Source organism: Aquarana catesbeiana, linkage group LG12, assembly GCF_042186555.1.
Source record: "Aquarana catesbeiana isolate 2022-GZ linkage group LG12, ASM4218655v1, whole genome shotgun sequence".
NCBI classification, from domain to species: domain Eukaryota; kingdom Metazoa; phylum Chordata; class Amphibia; order Anura; family Ranidae; genus Aquarana; species Aquarana catesbeiana.
The window spans coordinates 6,494,508-6,516,355 of NC_133335.1; the positions used below are offsets into that span (position 1 = coordinate 6,494,508).

The window sequence follows — 21,848 nt, forward strand, 5'->3', positions numbered from 1 at the left end:
CACAGGAATGGGACTACTGGTGTCACCATCAAAAATGGCATTAAAAGCCTTTGTTAGGGCACTTCCTGATACAGGGTGACAACCCTCAGTTCTTGTCTCCTAATTGTGCTCTTTTGTTGTCACCCTGTCACATGGGCTTCCAATGAGAACTACAAGTGGCTGTTTGAACACATAATGTAGGCATGGGGCTACTGTTGTCACCATCGGAAAATTCCATTAAAAGCCTTTGTTCAGGCACTTACTGTTACAGGGTGACAACGCTCTGTCCCTGATTCCCAATTCTGCTCTTGTGTTGTCACCCCGTCACGTGGGCTCTGGAATGGAGAGTGACTGTTTCAACACACACTGTAGAAAATTCCATCAAAAGTCCTTGTTCAGGGACTTCCTGTTATAAGGTGACAACGCTCCGTCCCTGACCCCAAATGTTTTCCTGGGTTGTCACCAGGCCACATGGGCTTTGGATGGAGAGTGACTGTTTCAAAGCAGACATGGTCCACGGGGGTCACCGCATTCCTCCATCTCATTGCGATAAGAAGATGATCAGTTTGAACTCACCCCAATAATCCAAGAAGGCTGATTCTGAGTGGGGGGAGGGGTCACCCCTTGTAGGGCATGTTGGAGCTTGAAGTCCCTCATCCTCTCCATATCCTGAGGGGGGGGGGGGGGGGTGAAGGACGCCATGAGTATTATTTATTGATGTTTTGTGGTGTCATCACAGAGAGAGGTCAACCTGACAGAGATCATCACATGACTTCACCTTCAGGAGGAGTCCCAGGCACCCTGATGATGTCATGGCTTCCTGATGATGTCATGGCTTCCCCGTGATGTCATGGCTTCCCGATGATGTCATGGCTTCCCGATGATGTCATGGCTTCCCGATGATGTCATGGCTTCCCAGTGATGTCATGGCTTCCGGTAGAGGATGGAGGAGAATTGTGCTAGGAGGGGAAATGGGGGGGGGGGGGGGAATTTGTGTTAATATTGAACGTGAGAAAAGTCCTGGACAGCCGCACTCAAATAGAAATCGCCTTTATTCAGTAAAAACAATAAAAGTACATGTATGCCACAGCGAGAAGAGGGAATCTGACGTGTTTCACACTGTAGTCAGTGCTTAATCTTAGCTAAGATTAAGTACTGACTACAGTGTGAAACGCGTCAGATTCCCTCTTCTCGCTGTGGCATACATGTACTTTTATTGTTTTTACTGAATAAAGGCGATTTCTGTTTGAGTGCGGCTGTCCAGGACTTTTCTCACGTTCATCATTACAAGCATTTCCGGCACCTGAGGATTCCAGTCTGGAGGAGAGGTTTCTGATTGACCTCCTTAGAGCGGTGATTTCTCCCTCCTTTACTTCTGGATTTTGGGGAAATTTGGGGGGGGGATTTGTGATAGTAGGGGGGATGTGGAGGGGGGCTGATTTGATAGAGGGGAGGGGAATTGTGCTAGGAGGGGAAACTGGGGGGGGGGGTGTCCTGGGAGGGGAGGTTAGGGGGGTGATTTGTGCTAGGAGGGGGGATGTGGGGGGAGTTTGTGCTACGTTAAAGGGGGGAGGGGAAATTTGAGAGGGGGGAGGATTTGTGTTATTAGGGGGAATGTGGGGGAGGGGTGATTTGGTAGAGGGGGCGGGGAATTGTGCTAGGAGGGGAAACTGGGGGGGGGGGGTGTCCTGGGAGGGGAGGTTGGGGGGGTGATTTGTGCTATGGTAGAGGGGGGAGGATTTGTGTTAGTTGTGGGCGGGGAGATTTGTGTCGGGAGGGGGGATGGAGAGGGGGTGGGATTTGTGCCGGGAGGGAGATGAGGATGTGTGCTCGAAGAGGAAATTTGAGGGATTTGAAGGGTAGAGGATTTGTGGTAGGTGGGGTGTTTTTGTTTTTTGTTTTTTTTTATGGGGGGGGGAAGGGGGCATGTTCACCCTGGGCTCTAGATAACTGCACACGGATTGGTACATTGTTGCACATGGCACTGTACACATTGTAGTTATCAGGAAGTTTTGTGCAGCACTCTGCTGGCTCCTCCCACCAGCCATGATCTGCCTGCATTGCATAGATAAGCACAGAGACCCTGTGATGATGTCACTGGACCTAAAAAAAGGAATGTAATACAAACAGAAGGGTTTAATTTTTTATCATTTGCACATGAATGAGGGGGGGGGGGGGCAGGAAACGCAAAATGTAAGTAGATTATCCTCCAGCTGTAATAAGAGATCATTGCTGTGTTCATGTGAGAGCCGCATGTGGTGTACAAGGTGCCCCTCCCCCTGAGTCTGCTGACCGTAATCCTGTCCTGAAAACAAACACCTGGGTGCTGACATGGAGGGGGGGTGATGGATGGAGGGGGGGGTGAAGGTATGGTGGGCGGGGTTGACATGGAGGGGGGGTGATGGATGGTGGGGGGGTGAAGGTATGGTGGGCGGGGTTGACATGGAGGGGGGTGATGGATGGTGGGGGGGTGCTGACATGGAGGGGGTTGAAGGGATGGAGGGGGGGTGAAGGAATGGTGGGGGGGCGTTGACATAGAGGGGGGTGAGGGGGGTTGCTGACATGGAGGGGGGGTGAAGGGATGGTGAGGGGGTTGACATGGAGGGGGGTGAATAAATGGTGGGGGGGGTGAAGGGATGGTGGGGGGGTGAAGGGATGGTGGGGGGGGGGTGCTGACATTGAGGGGGGTGAATAAATGGTGGGGGGGTTGACATGGAGGGGGGGTGAAGGGATGGTGGGGGGGGTGCTGACATTGAGGGTGGTGAATAAATGGTGGGGGGGGGATGAAGGGATGGTGGGGGGGTGCTGACATGGAGGGGGGGGTGAAGGGATGGTGGGGGGGTGCTGACATTGAGGGGGGGTGCTGACATGGAGGGGGGGTGCTGACATTGAGGGGGGGTGAAGGGATGGTGGGGGGGTGCTGACATTGAGGGGGGTGAATAAATGATGGGGGGGGGGGTTGACATGGAGGGGGGGTGAAGGGATGGTGGGGGGGTGCTGACATTGAGGGGGGTGAATAAATGATGGGGGGGGGGTTGACATGGAGGGGGGGTGAAGGGATGGTGGGGGGGTGCTGACATTGAGGGGGGTGAATAAATGGTGGGGGGGGTTGACATGGTGGGGGGTGAAGGGATGGTGGGGGGGTGCTGACATTGAGGGGGGTGAATAAATGGTGGGGGGGGGTTGACATGGAGGGGGGGTGAAGGGATGGTGGGGGGGGTGCTGACATTGAGGGGGGTGAATAAATGGTGGGGGGGGTTGACATGGTGGGGGGGTGAAGGGATGGTGGGGGGGTGCTGACATGGAGGGGGGGGTGAAGGAATGGTTGGGGGGTGCTGACATGGAGGGGGGGGTGAAGGAATGGTTGGGGGGTGCTGACATGGGGGGGTGAATAAATGGTGGGGGGGTTGACATGGAGGGAGGGGCTGCGTTGTTTTCCTCCAGGCGGATCAGCACAGGAAGCCTGTTGGAGGATCTCTGCCCCCCATACAGGATGATTTCTGCCCCCCATACAGGATGATCTCTGCCCCCCATACAGGATGATTTCTCTCCATTCCTCCACCTTCCTCCAGGGAGATCATCTACACAACTCGGCTCCACAGCGCCCCCACTCTGACGTCTGTGTGTATTGCACTGCCTGATGGAAAAATGATTGATGGCTGAGCCTGGAAGTCCAACTTTTTATTGGTGTGAAATGGAAGGCAGACAGTTGGCGAGATACAAATAATTCTCCCAATTTCCTGAGGGGGGGAGGGGGGGGGTCCAGAGGGGATTTATTTCTCTATTACTGATGGAGAGAATGACATGACTGCGGAGTTTGCTGGATTCTCCTCCTTCCATTCATCCAATCACATGGTTTGTCATTTACACCTTTGACCTGGGATCAGAGGTGACCCTCTGTATCATTCGTCCCCTTCTCACCCAAACAAGAAAACCACCGATCCTTCTTCAGTGTATATATATATATATTAAAACTTGTATAGATGTGGTCCCAGCTCTGTGCGATTCACTTTTTTTATTTTATATATATATAAAGACAATGATTGTCTCCCTTTTTTTTTTTTCATTCTTTGTTACATCTCAGCCCTGCAGATCTCCTGCGGCCTCTTTGCAGCCACTTCTCTTTACATGCAGTGCAGTGGGCGGGTCTCCTGATGGGATCTCCATGTCTGGGGAATGTACGCTGAAACCGCCACTTGTGGTCCCCATTGGAGGCCCCGTGTGATGGGTGACAACACAGGAGCAGAATGAGGGGACGGGGACAGAGCGTTGTCACCCTCTAACAGGAAGCACACCCAGACTTGTACTGCCCTACTGTATATGTCAGCGCTCTGTGAGGACAGGGGCCAGGCTCAGCCCTCCATCCTCTGCACCCCGGCCTGTGTGTAGCGCCCCCCGATGGAAGAGTCCTCCTCATGTGTCTTGTGTTTGTTTTCTTCCCCCAGAAGGAGAGATTCTGTGTCTATGAGGAGTATTGCAGCAACCATGAGAAGGCGCTGAGATTACTGATGGAGCTCAACAAAGTCCCCAACGTCCGAGCCTTCCTATTGGTGAGTTCACTTTGACTCCTCCTCCCTTCTCCTTCCTTCAGCAGGCTTCTCACAGTGCACCGGGGTGGGGCTGCTGCCTCCTGTCACATGATTCTGAGATGTATAACCTGAGACAGGAATCAGAGGGGGTGGAGCCAGGACCGGGGAACATACTGACCCGGGGCCCTTCAAAATAATGATGATGTTATTTTTATTGGTCATTATTATTGATTATTATTTTAGTTATTAATATTAATTATATTTGGTCATTATGAATAATATTATTAATAATAATAATACTAAAAATAATAATTATTATTACATCAATGGTTGTCATTTTTTTAAAATTAATATATATATATTGTTACATCATTTTATTATTATTGGTCAGTTTATTATTATTATTATTATTAGTGTGTTCATTATTATTTGTATTAATATTATCATTATTGGTATTATAGGTCAGTTTATTATTATTAGCTTTATTATTATTATTATTGGTCAGTTTATTATTATTAGTAATAGTAGTATCAGTTGGTTTATTAATAATACTGTTTTAGTCCGTTTTTTATTAGTAGTAATAACATATTCAATTGCTTTAGTTTAGTAGTTTATTATTATTAGTAGTAATATTATTATTAATCGGTTTAGTAGTAGTAGTATTAGGTGGTTGGGTTAAAGGTTCTTACTGGGGTATTCCCAGTCCCTGTGGTGCAGCAGAGGATTCTGGGTACTGACTGGTCCATGCTGGGATATTCTCAGTCCCTGTGCTGCAGCAGAGGATTCTGGGTAATGACTGGTCCATGCTGGGATATTCTCAGTCCCTGTCATACAGGAAAAGGGACTAGAAAATGCATAATTTAAAGGGAACCTCCACTGATTGACATACAACCTCCTCCTGAAATGCCTCATTGGCCGGGCTGTCACTGGTACCTGTTCGTTCTGACTTGGAACAAGCATGTAGCCAGTGAAGGTATAATGGTAACATGTAAAGTCTCTCTATATAGACTTCAGTAGGCGAGTGCAATGTGCTGTAACCCATAGCAACCTGTACATGTTTGTATCAGAGCGGTAATACCTGCCGTCTGATTGGCTGCTGTGATTTGTAGCACTTGCCTCCTCGCTGTGATGTGTTCCTGATTGGAATCTACAGAACATCCGGAAAGTATTCACAGCGCTTCACTTTTTCCATATTTTGTTATGTTACAGAATTATTCCAAAATGGATTCAATTCATTATTTTCCTCAAAATTCTACAAACAATCCCCCATAATGACAACATGAGAGAAGTTTGTTGAAAATCTTTGCAAATTGATTACAAATAAAAAAGGAAAAAAATCTCATGTACATAAGTATCACAGACTCCTCCCATGTACATAAGTATCACAGGCTCCTCCCATGTACATAAGTATCACAGACTCCTCCCATGTACATAAGTATCACAGACTCCTCCCATGTACATAAGTATCACAGGCTCCTCCCATGTACATAAGTATCACAGACTCCTCCCATGTACATAAGTATCACAGACTCCTCCCATGTACATAAGTATCACAGACTCCTCCCATGTACATAAGTATCACAGACTCCTCCCATGTACATAAGTATCACAGGCTCCTCCCATGTACATAAGTATCACAGGCTCCTCCCATGTACATAAGTATCACAGGCTCCTCCCATGTACATAAGTATCACAGGCTCCTCCCATGTACAGAAGTATCACAGACTCCTCCCATGTACATAAGTATCACAGGCTCCTCCCATGTACAGAAGTATCACAGACTCCTCCCATGTACAGAAGTATCACAGACTCCTCCCATGTACATAAGTATCACAGGCTCCTCCCATGTACAGAAGTATCACAGGCTCCTCCCATGTACAGAAGTATCACAGGCTCCTCCCATGTACATAAGCATCACAGGCTCCTCCCATGTACATAAGTATCACAGGCTCCTCCCATGTACATAAGTATCACAGGATGGGAGGAGCCTGTGATACTTATGTACATGGGATTTTCTTTATTTTTTATTTTTTAATAAATTTGCAAAGATTTCAAACAAACTTCTCTCACGTTGTCATTATGGGGGAATTTTTTGGAGATTTTTCAGGAAAATAATGCATTTAATCCATTTTTTGAATAAGGCTGTAAAATAACAAAATGTGAAAAAAGTGAAGTGCTGTGAATACTTTCTGGATGCTCTGTATCTAGGGCTCCTCCCCCCTTTCATAGCGACAGTGAGAGGTGTATTCTGATTGGTCAGTTTGTCTCAGTGTAACCCCACCCACTGCTCTTTTCCTCATTACCTTAACCTGTGTTGTTGTTTCAGAGCTGCATGTTGCTAGGCGGACGGAAGACGGACATCCCATTGGAGGGTTATCTGCTCACCCCCATCCAGAGGATCTGCAAGTACCCGCTACTACTAAAGGTATTCAGTCTCGCCCGTGTCCCCCGTGTCTCCAGAATTGCTGAGCCCCCAGTGTGGTCACCCCTCTTCTTCTCCATATCATAGCTGAGCTCCCAGTGTGGTCACCCCTCTTCTTCTCCATATCATAGCTGAGCTCCCAGTGTGGTCACCCCTCTTCTTCTCCATATCATAGCTGAGCTCCCAGTGTGGTCACCCCTCTTCTTCCATCATATCATAGCTGAGCCTCCAGTGTGGTCACCCCTCTTCTTCTCCATATCATAGCTGAGCTCCCAGTGTGGTCACCCCTCTTCTTCCATCATGTCATAGCTGAGCTCCCAGTGTGGTCACCCCTCTTCTTCTCCATATCATAGCTGAGCTCCCAGTGTGGTCACCCCTCTTCTTCCACCATATCATAGCTGAGCTCCCAGTGTGGTCACCCCTCTTCTTCTCCATATCATAGCTGAGCTCCCAGTGTGGTCACCCCTCTTCTTCTCCATATCATAGCTGAGCCTCCAGTGTGGTCACCCCTCTTCTTCTCCATATCATAGCTGAGCTCCCAGTGTGGTCACCTCTCTTCTTCCATCATGTCATAGCTGAGCTCCCAGTGTGGTCACCTCTCTTCTTCCATCATGTCATAGCTGAGCTCCCAGTGTGGTCACCCCTCTTCTTCTCCATATCATAGCTGAGCTCCCAGTGTGGTCACCTCTCTTCTTCCACCATGTCATAGCTGAGCTCCCAGTGTGGTCACCCCTTTTCTTCTCCATATCATAGCTGAGCTCCCAGTGTGGTCACCCCTCTTCTTCTCCATATCATAGCTGAGCCTCCAGTGTGGTCACCTCTCTTCTTCCATCATGTCATAGCTGAGCTCCCAGTGTGGTCACCCCTCTTCTTCTCCATATCATAGCTGAGCTCCCAGTGTGGTCACCCCTCTTCTTCTCCATATCATAGCTGAGCCTCCAGTGTGGTCACCCCTCTTCTTCTCCATATCATAGCTGAGCCTCCAGTGTGGTCACCCCTCTTCTTCTCCATATCATAGCTGAGCTCCCAGTGTGGTCACCCCTCTTCTTCTCCATATCATAGCTGAGCTCCCAGTGTGGTCACCCCTCTTCTTCTCCATATCATAGCTGAGCCTCCAGTGTGGTCACCCCTCTTCTTCTCCATATCATAGCTGAGCCTCCAGTGTGGTCACCCCTCTTCTTCTCCATATCATAGCTGAGCTCCCAGTGTGGTCACCCCTCTTCTTCTCCATATCATAGCTGAGCTCCCAGTGTGGTCACCCCACTTCTTCCATCATGTCATAGCTGAACCTCCAGTGTGGTCACCCCTCTTCTTCTCCATATCATAGCTGAGCTCCCAGTGTGGTCACCCCTCTTCTTCCATCATGTCATAGCTGAGCCCCCAGTGTGGTCACCCCTCTTCTTCTTCATGTCATAGCTGAGCTCCCAGTGTGGTCACCCCTCTTCTTCCATCATGTCATAGCTGAGCCCCCAGTGTGGTCACCCCTCTTCTTCTTCATGTCATAGCTGAGCCCCCAGTGTGGTCACCCCTCTTCTTCTCCATATCATAGCTGAGCCTCCAGTGTGGTCACCCCTCTTCTTCTCCATATCATAGCTGAGCCTCCAGTGTGGTCACCCCTCTTCTTCTCCATATCATAGCTGAGCTCCCAGTGTGGTCACCTCTATTCTTCCATCATGTCATAGCTGAGCTCCCAGTGTGGTCACCCCTCTTCTTCCACCATATCATAGCTGAGCTCCCAGTGTGGTCACCCCTCTTCTTCTCCATATCATAGCTGAGCCTCCAGTGTGGTCACCCCTCTTCTTCTCCATATCATAGCTGAGCTCCCAGTGTGGTCACCTCTCTTCTTCCATCATGTCATAGCTGAGCTCCCAGTGTGGTCACCTCTCTTCTTCCATCATGTCATAGCTGAGCTCCCAGTGTGGTCACCCCTCTTCTTCTCCATATCATAGCTGAGCTCCCAGTGTGGTCACCTCTCTTCTTCCATCATGTCATAGCTGAGCTCCCAGTGTGGTCACCCCTTTTCTTCTCCATATCATAGCTGAGCTCCCAGTGTGGTCACCTCTCTTCTTCCATCATGTCATAGCTGAGCTCCCAGTGTGGTCACCCCTCTTCTTCTCCATATCATAGCTGAGCTCCCAGTGTAGTCACCCCTCTTCTTCTCCATATCATAGCTGAGCCTCCAGTGTGGTCACCCCTCTTCTTCTCCATATCATAGCTGAGCCTCCAGTGTGGTCACCCCTCTTCTTCTCCATATCATAGCTGAGCCTCCAGTGTGGTCACCCCTCTTCTTCTCCATATCATAGCTGAGCTCCCAGTGTGGTCACCCCTCTTCTTCTCCATATCATAGCTGAGCTCCCAGTGTGGTCACCCCTCTTCTTCTCCATATCATAGCTGAGCCTCCAGTGTGGTCACCCCTCTTCTTCTCCATATCATAGCTGAGCTCCCAGTGTGGTCACCTCTCTTCTTCCATCATGTCATAGCTGAGCTCCCAGTGTGGTCACCCCTCTTCTTCCACCATATCATAGCTGAGCTCCAAGTGTGGTCACCCCTCTTCTTCTCCATATCATAGCTGAGCTCCCAGTGTGGTCACCCCTCTTCTTCTCCATATCATAGCTGAGCCTCCAGTGTGGTCACCCCTCTTCTTCTCCATATCATAGCTGAGCCTCCAGTGTGGTCACCCCTCTTTTTCTCCATATCATAGCTGAGCTCCCAGTGTGGTCACCCCTCTTCTTCTCCATATCATAGCTGAGCTCCCAGTGTGGTCACCCCACTTCTTCCATCATGTCATAGCTGAACCTCCAGTGTGGTCACCCCTCTTCTTCTCCATATCATAGCTGAGCTCCCAGTGTGGTCACCCCACTTCTTCCATCATGTCATAGCTGAACCTCCAGTGTGGTCACCCCTCTTCTTCTCCATATCATAGCTGAGCTCCCAGTGTGGTCACCCCTCTTCTTCTCCATATCATAGCTGAGCCTCCAGTGTGGTCACCCCTCTTCTTCTCCATATCATAGCTGAGCCTCCAGTGTGGTCACCCCTCTTCTTCTCCATATCATAGCTGAGCTCCCAGTGTGGTCACCCCTCTTCTTCTCCATATCATAGCTGAGCTCCCAGTGTGGTCACCCCACTTCTTCCATCATGTCATAGCTGAACCTCCAGTGTGGTCACCCCTCTTCTTCTCCATATCATAGCTGAGCTCCCAGTGTGGTCACCCCTCTTCTTCCATCATGTCATAGCTGAGCCCCCAGTGTGGTCACCCCTCTTCTTCTTCATGTCATAGCTGAGCTCCCAGTGTGGTCACCCCTCTTCTTCCATCATGTCATAGCTGAGCCCCCAGTGTGGTCACCCCTCTTCTTCTTCATGTCATAGCTGAGCCCCCAGTGTGGTCACCCCTCTTCTTCTCCATATCATAGCTGAGCCTCCAGTGTGGTCACCCCTCTTCTTCTCCATATCATAGCTGAGCCTCCAGTGTGGTCACCCCTCTTCTTCTCCATATCATAGCTGAGCTCCCAGTGTGGTCACCTCTATTCTTCCATCATGTCATAGCTGAGCTCCCAGTGTGGTCACCCCTCTTCTTCCACCATATCATAGCTGAGCTCCCAGTGTGGTCACCCCTCTTCTTCTCCATATCATAGCTGAGCCTCCAGTGTGGTCACCCCTCTTCTTCTCCATATCATAGCTGAGCTCCCAGTGTGGTCACCTCTCTTCTTCCATCATGTCATAGCTGAGCTCCCAGTGTGGTCACCTCTCTTCTTCCATCATGTCATAGCTGAGCTCCCAGTGTGGTCACCCCTCTTCTTCTCCATATCATAGCTGAGCTCCCAGTGTGGTCACCTCTCTTCTTCCATCATGTCATAGCTGAGCTCCCAGTGTGGTCACCCCTTTTCTTCTCCATATCATAGCTGAGCTCCCAGTGTGGTCACCTCTCTTCTTCCATCATGTCATAGCTGAGCTCCCAGTGTGGTCACCCCTCTTCTTCTCCATATCATAGCTGAGCTCCCAGTGTAGTCACCCCTCTTCTTCTCCATATCATAGCTGAGCCTCCAGTGTGGTCACCCCTCTTCTTCTCCATATCATAGCTGAGCCTCCAGTGTGGTCACCCCTCTTCTTCTCCATATCATAGCTGAGCCTCCAGTGTGGTCACCCCTCTTCTTCTCCATATCATAGCTGAGCTCCCAGTGTGGTCACCCCTCTTCTTCTCCATATCATAGCTGAGCTCCCAGTGTGGTCACCCCTCTTCTTCTCCATATCATAGCTGAGCCTCCAGTGTGGTCACCCCTCTTCTTCTCCATATCATAGCTGAGCTCCCAGTGTGGTCACCTCTCTTCTTCCATCATGTCATAGCTGAGCTCCCAGTGTGGTCACCCCTCTTCTTCCACCATATCATAGCTGAGCTCCAAGTGTGGTCACCCCTCTTCTTCTCCATATCATAGCTGAGCTCCCAGTGTGGTCACCCCTCTTCTTCTCCATATCATAGCTGAGCCTCCAGTGTGGTCACCCCTCTTCTTCTCCATATCATAGCTGAGCCTCCAGTGTGGTCACCCCTCTTTTTCTCCATATCATAGCTGAGCTCCCAGTGTGGTCACCCCTCTTCTTCTCCATATCATAGCTGAGCTCCCAGTGTGGTCACCCCACTTCTTCCATCATGTCATAGCTGAACCTCCAGTGTGGTCACCCCTCTTCTTCTCCATATCATAGCTGAGCTCCCAGTGTGGTCACCCCACTTCTTCCATCATGTCATAGCTGAACCTCCAGTGTGGTCACCCCTCTTCTTCTCCATATCATAGCTGAGCTCCCAGTGTGGTCACCCCTCTTCTTCCATCATGTCATAGCTGAGCCCCCAGTGTGGTCACCCCTCTTCTTCTTCATGTCATAGCTGAGCTCCCAGTGTGGTCACCCCTCTTCTGCCATCATGTCATAGCTGAGCCCCCAGTGTGGTCACCCCTCTTCTTCTTCATGTCATAGCTGAGCTCCCAGTGTGGTCACCCCTCTTCTTCTCCATATCATAGCTGAGCTCCCAGTGTGGTCACCCCTCTTCTTCTCCATATCATAGCTGAGCCCCCAGTGTGGTCACCCCTCTTCTTCCATCATGTCATAGCTGAGCCCCCAGTGTGGTCACCCCTCTTCTTCCACCATATCATAGCTGAGCCCTCAGTGTGGTCACCCCTCTTCTTCTCCATATCATAGCTGAGCCTCCAGTGTGGTCACCCCTCTTCTTCTCCATATCATAGCTGAGCCTCCAATGTGGTCACACCTCTTCTTCTCCATATCATAGCTGAGCTCCCAGTGTGGTCACCCCTCTTCTTCTCCATATCATAGCTGAGCCCCCAGTGTGGTCACCCCTCTTCTTCTCCATATCATAGCTGAGCCCCCAGTGTGGTCACCCCTCTTCTTCTCCATATCATAGCTGAGCCCTCAGTATGGTCACCCCTCTTCTTCTTCTCCATATCATAGCTGAGCTCCCAGTGTGCTCACCTCTCTTCTTCTCCATATCATAGCTGAGCCCCCAGTGTGGTCACCCCTCTTCTTCCACCATATCATAGCTGAGCCCCCAGTGTGGTCACCCCTCTTCTTCTCCATATCATAGCTGAGCTCCCAGTGTGGTCACCCCTCTTCTTCTCCATATCATAGATGAGCTCCCAGTGTGGTCACCCCTCTTCTTCTCCATATCATAGCTGAGCCTCCAGTGTGGTCACCCCTCTTCTTCTCCATATCATAGCTGAGCTCCCAGTGTGGTCACCCCTCTTCTTCTCCATATCATAGCTGAGCTCCCAGTGTGGTCACCCCTCTTCTTCTCCATATCATAGCTGAGCCCCCAGTGTGGTCACCCCTCTTCTTCTCCATATCACAGCTGAGCTCCCAGTGTGCTCACCCCTCTTCTTCTCCATACCATAGCTGAGCTCCCAGTGTGGTCACCCCTCTTCTTCTCCATATCATAGCTGAGCCTCCAGTGTGGTCACCCCTCTTCTTCTCCATATCATAGCTGAGCCTCCAGTGTGGTCACCCCTCTTCTTCTCCATATCATAGCTGAGCCCCCAGTGTGGTCACCCCTCTTCTTCTCCATATCATAGCTGAGCCCTCAGTGTGGTCTCCCCTCTTCTTCTCCATATCATAGCTGAGCTCCCAGTGTGCTCCCCCCTCTTCTTCTCCATATCATAGCTGAGCCCTCAGTGTGGTCACCCCTCTTCTTCTCCATATCATAGCTGAGCCTCCAGTGTGGTCACCCTCTTCTTCTCCATATCATAGCTGAGTTCCCAGTGTGGTCACCCCTCTTCTTCTCCATATCATAGCTGAGCTCCCAGTGTGGTCACCCCTCTTCTTCCATCATGTCATAGCTGAGCCTCCAGTGTGGTCACCCTTCTTCTTCCATCATGTCATAGCTGAGCCCCCAGTGTGGTCACCCCTCTTCTTCTCCATATCATAGCTGAGCTCCCAGTGTGGTCACCCCTCTTCTTCTCCATATCATAGCTGAGCCCCCAGTGTGGTCACCCCTCTTCTTCTCCATATCATAGCTGAGCCCCCAGTGTGGTCACCCCTCTTCTTCTCCATATCATAGCTGAGCCCCCAGTGTGGTCACCCCTCTTCTTCTCCATATCATAGCTGAGCCCTCAGTGTGGTCTCCCCTCTTCTTCTCCATATCATAGCTGAGCTCCCAGTGTGCTCCCCCCTCTTCTTCTCCATATCATAGCTGAGCCCTCAGTGTGGTCACCCCTCTTCTTCTCCATATCATAGCTGAGCCTCCAGTGTGGTCACCCTCTTCTTCTCCATATCATAGCTGAGTTCCCAGTGTGGTCACCCCTCTTCTTCTCCATATCATAGCTGAGCTCCCAGTGTGGTCACCCCTCTTCTTCCATCATGTCATAGCTGAGCCTCCAGTGTGGTCACCCTTCTTCTTCCATCATGTCATAGCTGAGCCCCCAGTGTGGTCACCCCTCATCTTCTCCATATCATAGCTGAGCTCCCAGTGTGGTCACCCCTCTTCTTCTCCATATCATAGCTGAGCCCCCAGTGTGGTCACCCCTCTTCTTCTCCATATCATAGCTGAGCCCCCAGTGTGGTCACCCCTCTTCTTCTCCATATCATAGCTGAGCTCCCAGTGTGGTCACCCCTCTTCTTCTCCATATCATAGCTGAGCCCCCAGTGTGGTCACCCCTCTTCTTCTCCATATCATAGCTGAGCTCCCAGTGTGGTCACCCCTCTTCTTCTCCCTATCATAGCTGAGCTCCCAGTGTGGTCACCCCTCTTCTTCTCCATATCATAGCTGAGCCTCCAGTGTGGTCACCCCTCTTCTTCTCCATATCATAGCTGAGGCTCCAGTGTGGTCACCCCTCTTCTTCTCCATATCATAGCTGAGGCTCCAGTGTGGTCACCCCTCTTCTTCCACAGTGCTGGTACAAAGTCCTTTAGCACTGAAGGCTAAAAAGCCAAAGTGCGTCCCCTATGACCTGCGATCTACTCCAGCAGCATAGATTGCCGGTCCTGCCCTTCCTCTCCTGTTGAATGCCCAAGGTGGCCACCTCACCTGCCTCCCCTGATCCTCTACAAGGAAGAGTTCCCCTATACATCTCCTGTACCCTCCTTTATCAGCTCCAGAGCCCCAGGCAGGCTCCTTGTGTAGTGAATTCCAGGGATATTAGCCTTTTTATAAATAAACCTCAGGAAGCCAGCTTGGATCTCCTTCCATTATGTAAAAATTCCACTTTCCTCTAATTCCTGTTTTTGCAGAAAGTCAGACGCACATCTGCTCCCGGCCCGTCATTGAGGCCAATTTATCGGTACATGTGAGCAGCTTCCGACCACCGGGCCCTCGGCCAGAAACCATTGTATGAAAGTGGACCTTTAATTAAAACTCGCATCACCCTACAGAGTGGCCAATCACAGCGTACATAGGGCCCCTACAGGGCAGCATGACCAATCACAGTGTGCGGAGGGCCCCTACAGGGCAGAATGACCAATCACAGTGTGCGGAGGGCCCCTACAGGGCAGCATGACCAATTACAGTGTACAGAGGGGCCCCTACAGGGCAGAATGACCAATCACAGTGTGCGGGGGGCCCCTACAGGGGGCAGAATGACCAATCACAGTGTACAGAGGGGCCCCTACAGGGGACAGAATGACCAATCACAGTGTACAGAGGGGCCCCTACAGGGGACAGAATGACCAATCACAGTGTACAGAGGGGCCCCTACAGGGGACAGAATGACCAATCACAGTGTACAGAGGGGCCCCTACAGGGCAGAATGACCAATCACAGTGTGCGGGGGTCCCCTACAGGGGGCAGAATGACCAATCACAGTGTGCGGAGGGCCCCTACAGGGCAGAATGACCAATCAGTGTGCAGAGGGGCCCTACAGGGCAGAATGACCAATCAGTGTGCAGAGGGGCCCCTACAGGGCAGAATGACCAATCAGTGTGCGGAGGGCCCCTACAGGGCAGAATGACCAATCACAGTGTGCGGGGGGCCCCTACAGGGTGCAGAATGACCAATCACAGTGTGCGGAGGGCCCCTACAGGGCAGCATGACCAATCACAGTGTACAGAGGGGCCCCTACAGGGGACAGAATGACCAATCACAGTGTACAGAGGGGCCCCTACAGGGGACAGAATGACCAATCACAGTGTACAGAGGGGCCCCTACAGGGGACAGAATGACCAATCACAGTGTACAGAGGGGCCCCTACAGGGCAGAATGACCAATCACAGTGTGCGGGGGTCCCCTACAGGGGGCAGAATGACCAATCACAGTGTGCGGAGGGCCCCTACAGGGCAGAATGACCAATCAGTGTGCAGAGGGGCCCTACAGGGCAGAATGACCAATCAGTGTGCAGAGGGGCCCCTACAGGGCAGAATGACCAATCAGTGTGCGGAGGGCCCCTACAGGGCAGAATGACCAATCACAGTGTGCGGGGGGCCCCTACAGGGTGCAGAATGACCAATCACAGTGTGCGGAGGGCCCCTACAGGGCAGCATGACCAATCACAGTGTACAGAGGGGCCCCTACAGGGGACAGAATGACCAATCACAGTGTACAGAGGGGCCCCTACAGGGGACAGAATGACCAATCACAGTGTACAGAGGGGCCCCTACAGGGGACAGAATGACCAATCACAGTGTACAGAGGGGCCCCTACAGGGCAGAATGACCAATCACAGTGTGCGGGGGTCCCCTACAGGGGGCAGAATGACCAATCACAGTGTGCGGAGGGCCCCTACAGGGCAGAATGACCAATCAGTGTGCAGAGGGGCCTCTACAGGGCAGAATGACCAATCAGTGTGCAGAGGGGCCCCTACAGGGCAGAATGACCAATCAGTGTGCGGAGGGCCCCTACAGGGCAGAATGACCAATCACAGTGTACAGGGGGCCCCTACAGGGCAGAATGACCAATCAGTGTGCGGAGGGCCCCCACAGGGCAGAATGACCAATCACAGTGTGCGGAGGGCCCCTACAGGGCAGCATGACCAATCACAGTGTGCGGAGGGCCCCTACAGGGCAGCATGACCAATCACAGTGTACAGAGGGGCCCCTACAGGGGACAGAATGACCAATCACAGTGTACAGAGGGGCCCCTACAGGGGACAGAATGACCAATCACAGTGTACAGAGGGGCCCCTACAGGGGACAGAATGACCAATCACGGTGTACAGAGGGGCCCCTACAGGGGGCAGAATGACCAATCACAGTGTGCGGAGGGCCCCTACAGGGCAGAATGACCAATCAGTGTGCAGAGGGGCCCTACAGGGCAGAATGACCAATCAGTGTGCAGAGGGGCCCCTACAGGGCAGAATGACCAATCAGTGTGCGGAGGGCCCCTACAGGGCAGAATGACCAATCACAGTGTACAGGGGGCCCCTACAGGGCAGAATGACCAATCACAGTGTGCGGAGGGCCCCTACAGGGGGCAGAATGACCAATCACAGTGTACAGGGGGCCCCTACAGGACAGAATGACCAATCACAGTGTGCGGAGGGCCACACATGGCTCCACATCCTCTACAGTCCTCTCATGTGTCTTAGCGGTGTCGGGGGAGCTGTGATGCCGCTCTATGCCGGGGTGATGTTGTGTGCTCAGTAAATATTACTCAGCCAAGCTCTGTAGTCAAAGACTTCATTCATTCGGATATTTACGAGTCTTCTAGAAAATGTTTTGGCGGCACAGAAAATTGAACGACATTCAGCACAACGAATGTAAATGTTACACAGAACATAAAATCAATCTCTTACATGGAGGGGGATGGGACACATCATTCAAAGGGATTGTTTAAAGTTGATTTAAACCCGAACCGGATGACATTTAGTGAGCTCTGTGCATCATAAATTATTGTCTGACCCGGGGGACCCGAAGAGCGGAAGAGTGTAATACGGAGCAGGACGGATTGGATTTAAATCATCATTTTTAAAGAGCAACAGTCATCTCTGTCTCGCAGTGGCTCCTCCTCTGACCCGCTGTTGGCTCTTCCTCTGACCCGCTGTTGGCTCCTCCTCTGACCCGCTGTTGGCTCCTCCTCTGACCCGCTGTTGGCTCTTCCTCTGACCCGCTGTTGGCTCCTCCTCTGACCCGCTGTTGGCTCCTCCTCTGACCCGCTGTTGGCTCCTCCTCTGACCCACTGTTGGCTCTTCCTCTGACCCACTGTTGGCTCTTCCTCTGACCCGCTGTTGGCTCCTCCTCTGACCCGCTGTTGGCTCCTCCTCTGACCCGCTGTTGGCTCCTCCTCTGACCCGCTGTTGGCTCCTCCTCTGACCCGCTGTTGGCTCCTCCTCTGACCCGCTGTTGGCTCCTCCTCTGACCCGCTGTTGGCTCCTCCTCTGACCCGCTGTTGGCTCCTCCTCTGACCCGCTGTTGGCTCCTCCTCTGACCCGCTGTTGGCTCTTCCTCTGACCCGCTGTTGGCTCTTCCTCTGACCCGCTGTTGGCTCCTCCTCTGACCCGCTGTTGGCTCCTCCTCTGACCCGCTGTTGGCTCTTCCTCTGACCCGCTGTTGGCTCTTCCTCTGACCCGCTGTTGGCTCCTCCTCTGACCCGCTGTTGGCTCCTCCTCTGACCCGCTGTTGGCTCCTCCTCTGACCCGCTGTTGGCTCTGCCTCTGACCCGCTGTTGGCTCTGCCTCTGACCCGCTGTTGGCTCCTCCTCTGACCCGCTGTTGGCTCCTCCTCTGACCCGCTGTTGGCTCCTCCTCTGACCCGCTGTTGGCTCCTCCTCTGACCCGCTGTTGGCTCTTCCTCTGACCCGCTGTTGGCTCCTCCTTTGACCTGCTGTTGACTTACTGACGGTCCCATTCACTTTAATTGGGCGGCTGGTAATGCGGCAGTGACACAACAAGGCGAGGGACGTGGCGGCACTAGGTGAGTGGATGACCGCTAACAGGCGCTGCCATGATGGATCTGAAATGACAGGTGCTCTTTATATGTAAGGACTTGCTCTTGCTGGTAGTTAGAATCTTTAATATTTACAAACAAATTGAAGGTTTCCTATTTAGAATAATAAGCTGTCAGGTTAGTAAAACATCGATATCAGAACCGGTTCAGTCATACAGTTTGTAGTGTACATAGATTTGCAAAACGATGGGATAAATTGGAATATTTCTTAACTCTGTTTTATCTCATGGTTACTGTGAAATTGTGTGAATGCATCAATGCAGTGCATGTTAGCTCAGGTTGCGGAGCTTGGATTCATTGAATGAGTTTACCAAAAATGTAACTATTGCAGAATATACAGCCTCATGCTACATAAATAAGCTCCATTTCATGCTGAATAAACTTAATTATGAATGTATCGTAAATAGAAAACTGTCTTTAGATTTTAGTAAAATTAATTTGATAAAAATCAAAAAAATCGATTTTTTTTTTTTTTTTTTAGATAAAAAAATAAAATAAAATCATTGCTGTATATCCACCCTGGTATGGAGCATAGTATGGAGCATTGGAGCGTAGTATGGAGCAATGGAGTGTATGTAGTATGGAGCAATGGAGTGTATGTAGTATGGAGCAATGGAGTGTATGTAGTATGGAGCAATGGAGTGTATGTAGTATGGAGCAATGGAGTGTATGTAGTATGGAGCAATGGAGTGTATGTAGTATGGAGCAATGGAGTGTATGTAGTATGGAGTGTATGTAGTATGGAGCAATGGAGTGTATGTAGTATGGAGTGTATGTAGTATGGAGTGTATGTAGTATGGAGCAATGGAGTGTATGTAGTATAGAGCAATGGAGTGTAGTATGAAGCTAGTGTAGGTATCATGGAGCTTCGGAACATAGCATGGAGCAGGGGAGCAACAGGCTGGAGCATAGAGCAGGGGAGCGTAGCGTGGAACAGGGGAGCGTAGCTTTGAGAAGGGGAGTGTAGCTTGAAGAAGGGGAGCGTAGCATGGAGCATAGCATGGACCAGGGGAGCGTAGTATAGCATGGAGCAGGAGAGATTAGCATAGTGCAGGGGAGTGTAGCGTGGAGCAGGGGAGTGTAGCGTGGAGCAGGGGAGGGTAACGTGGAGCAGGGGAGGGTAGCGTGGAGCAGGGGAGCATAGCGTGGAGCAGGGGGGGTAGCGTAGAGCAGGGGAGCTTGGCGTGGAGCAGGGGAGTTTGGCGTGGAGCAGGGGAGTTGAGCAGGGGAGCGTAGCGTGGAGCGGGGGAGTTGAGCAGGGGAGCGTAGCGTGGAGCGGGGGAGTGTAGTGGGGAGCGTAGCGTGGAGCGGGGGAGTGTAGCGTGGAGCGGGGGAGTGTAGTGGGGAGCGCAGCATGGAGCAGGGGAGCATAGCGTGGAACAGGGGAGCTTAGCGTGGAGCAGGGGAGCTTAGCGTGGAGCAGGGGAGCGTAGCGTGGAGCGGGGGAGTGTAGTGGGGAGCGCAGCGTGGAGCAGGGGAGCGTAGCGTGGAGCAGGGGAGCTTAGCGTGGAGCAGGGGAGCGTAGCATGGAGCGGGGGAGTGTAGTGGGGAGCATAGCGTGAAGCAGGGGAGGGTAGCGTAGAGCAGGGGAGCATAGAGTGGAGCAGGGGAGCATAGAGTGGAGCAGGGGAGGGTAGCGTGGAGCAGGGGGGGTAGTGTAGAGCAGGGGAGCTTGGTGTGGAGCAGGGGAGTTGAGCAGGGGAGCGTAGCGTGGAGCGGGGGAGTTGAGCAGGGGAGCGTAGCGTGGAGCTGGGGAGTGTAGTGGGGAGCGCAGCATGGAGCAGGGGAGCGTAGCGTGGAACAGGGGAGCTTAGCGTGGAGCAGGGGAGCGTAGCGTGGAGCGGGGGAGTGTAGTGGGGAGCGCAGCATGGAGCAGGGGAGCGTAGCGTTGAGCAGGGGAGCTTAGCGTGGAGCGGGGGAGTGTAGTGGGGAGCGTAGCGTGGAGCAGGGGAGCATAGCGTGGAGCGTAGCATGGAATGGGAGCGTGGCATGGAGCAGGGGGGCGTAGCGTGGAGCAGGGGAGCTTAGCGTGGAACAGGGGAGCGTAGCGTGGAGCAGAGGAGCATAGCGTGGAGCGTAGCATGGAATGGGAGCGTGGCATGGAGCAGGGGGGCGTAGCGTGGAGCAGGGGAGCGTAGCGTGGAGCAGGGGGGCGTAGCGTGGAGCAGGGGAGCGTAGCGTGGAACAGGGGAGCGTAGCGTGGAGCAGGGGAGCGTAGCATGGAATGGGAACGTGGCATGGAGCAGGGGGGCGTAGCGTGGAGCAGGGGAGGGGAGCACAGCATGGAACAGGGGAGCGTAACGTGGAACAGGGGAGCGTAACATAGAACAGGGGAGCATAGCATGGAACAGGGGAGCGTAACATGGAACAGGGGAGCGTAGCGTGGAGCAGGGGAGCATAGCGTGGAGCAGGGGAGGGTAGCGTGGAGCAGGGGAGGGTAGCGTGGAGCAGGGGAGCATAGCGTGGAGCAGGGGAGCATAGCGTGGAGCAGGGGAGGGTAGCGTGGAGCAGGGGGGCGTAGCGTGGAGCAGGGGAGGGTAGCGTGGAGCAGGGGAGGGTAGCATGGAGCAGGGGGGCGTAGCGTGGAGCAGGGGAGGGTAGCGTGGAGCAGGGGAGCATAGCGTGGAGCAGGGGAGCATAGTGTGGAGCAGGGGAGGGTAGTGTAGAGCAGGGGAGCATAGCGTGGAGCAGGGGAGGGTAGCATAGAGCAGGGGAGCTTGGCGTGGAGCAGGGGAGTTGAGCAGGGGAGCGTAGCGTGGAGCGGGGGAGTTGAGCAGGGGAGCGTAGCGGGGGAGTGCAGAATGGAGCAGGGGAGCGTAGCGTGGAACAGGGGAGCTTAGCGTGGAGCAGGGGAGCTTAGCGTGGAGCAGGGGAGCGTAGCGTGGAGCGGGGGAGTGTAGTGGGGAGCGCAGCGTGGAGCAGGGGAGCGTAGCGTGGAGCAGGGGAGCGTAGCGTGGAGCAGGGGAGCGTAGCGTGGAGCAGGGGAGCGTAGCGTGGAGCAGGGGAGCTTAGCGTGGAGCAGGGGAGCGTAGCATGGAGCGGGGGAGTGTAGTGGGGAGCGTAGCGTGGAGCAGGGGAGGGTAGCGTAGAGCAGGGGAGCATAGAGTGGAGCAGGGGAGGGTAGCGTAGAGCAGGGGAGCATAGCGTGGAGCAGGGGGGGGGGTAGCGTAGAGCAGGGGAGCTTGGCATGGAGCAGGGGAGTTGAGCAGGGGAGCGTAGCGTGGAGCGGGGGAGTTGAGCAGGGGAGCGTAGTGTGGAGCGGGGGAGTTGAGCAGGGGAGCGTACTGTGGAGCGGGGGAGTGTAGTGGGGAGCGCAGCATGGAGCAGGGGAGCGTAGCGTGGAACAGGGGAGCGTAGCGTGGAGCGGGGGAGTGTAGTGGGGAGCGTAGCGTGGAGCAGGGGAGCTTAGCGTGGAGCGGGGGAGTGTAGTGGGGAGCGTAGCGTGGAGCAGGGGAGCTTAGCGTGGAGCAGGGGAGCGTAGCGTGGAGCAGGGTAGCATAGCGTGGAGCGTAGCATGGAATGGGAGCGTGGCATGGAGCAGGGGAGCTTAG

At 52.8% G+C, this 21,848-nt stretch overlaps 1 protein-coding gene across 1 annotated transcript in view; it reads left to right on the plus strand.

The window, feature by feature from the left end:
- Nucleotides 1-21,848, plus strand: part of PREX1 (phosphatidylinositol-3,4,5-trisphosphate dependent Rac exchange factor 1) — a gene marked incomplete in the record, with an annotated part of 222,925 nt that overhangs the window by 72,509 nt on the left and 128,568 nt on the right. The window contains 2 exon segments of the mRNA XM_073607193.1: nucleotides 4,425-4,529; nucleotides 6,835-6,933. Of these exon segments, the coding sequence (XP_073463294.1) occupies nucleotides 4,425-4,529; nucleotides 6,835-6,933 (204 nt within the window).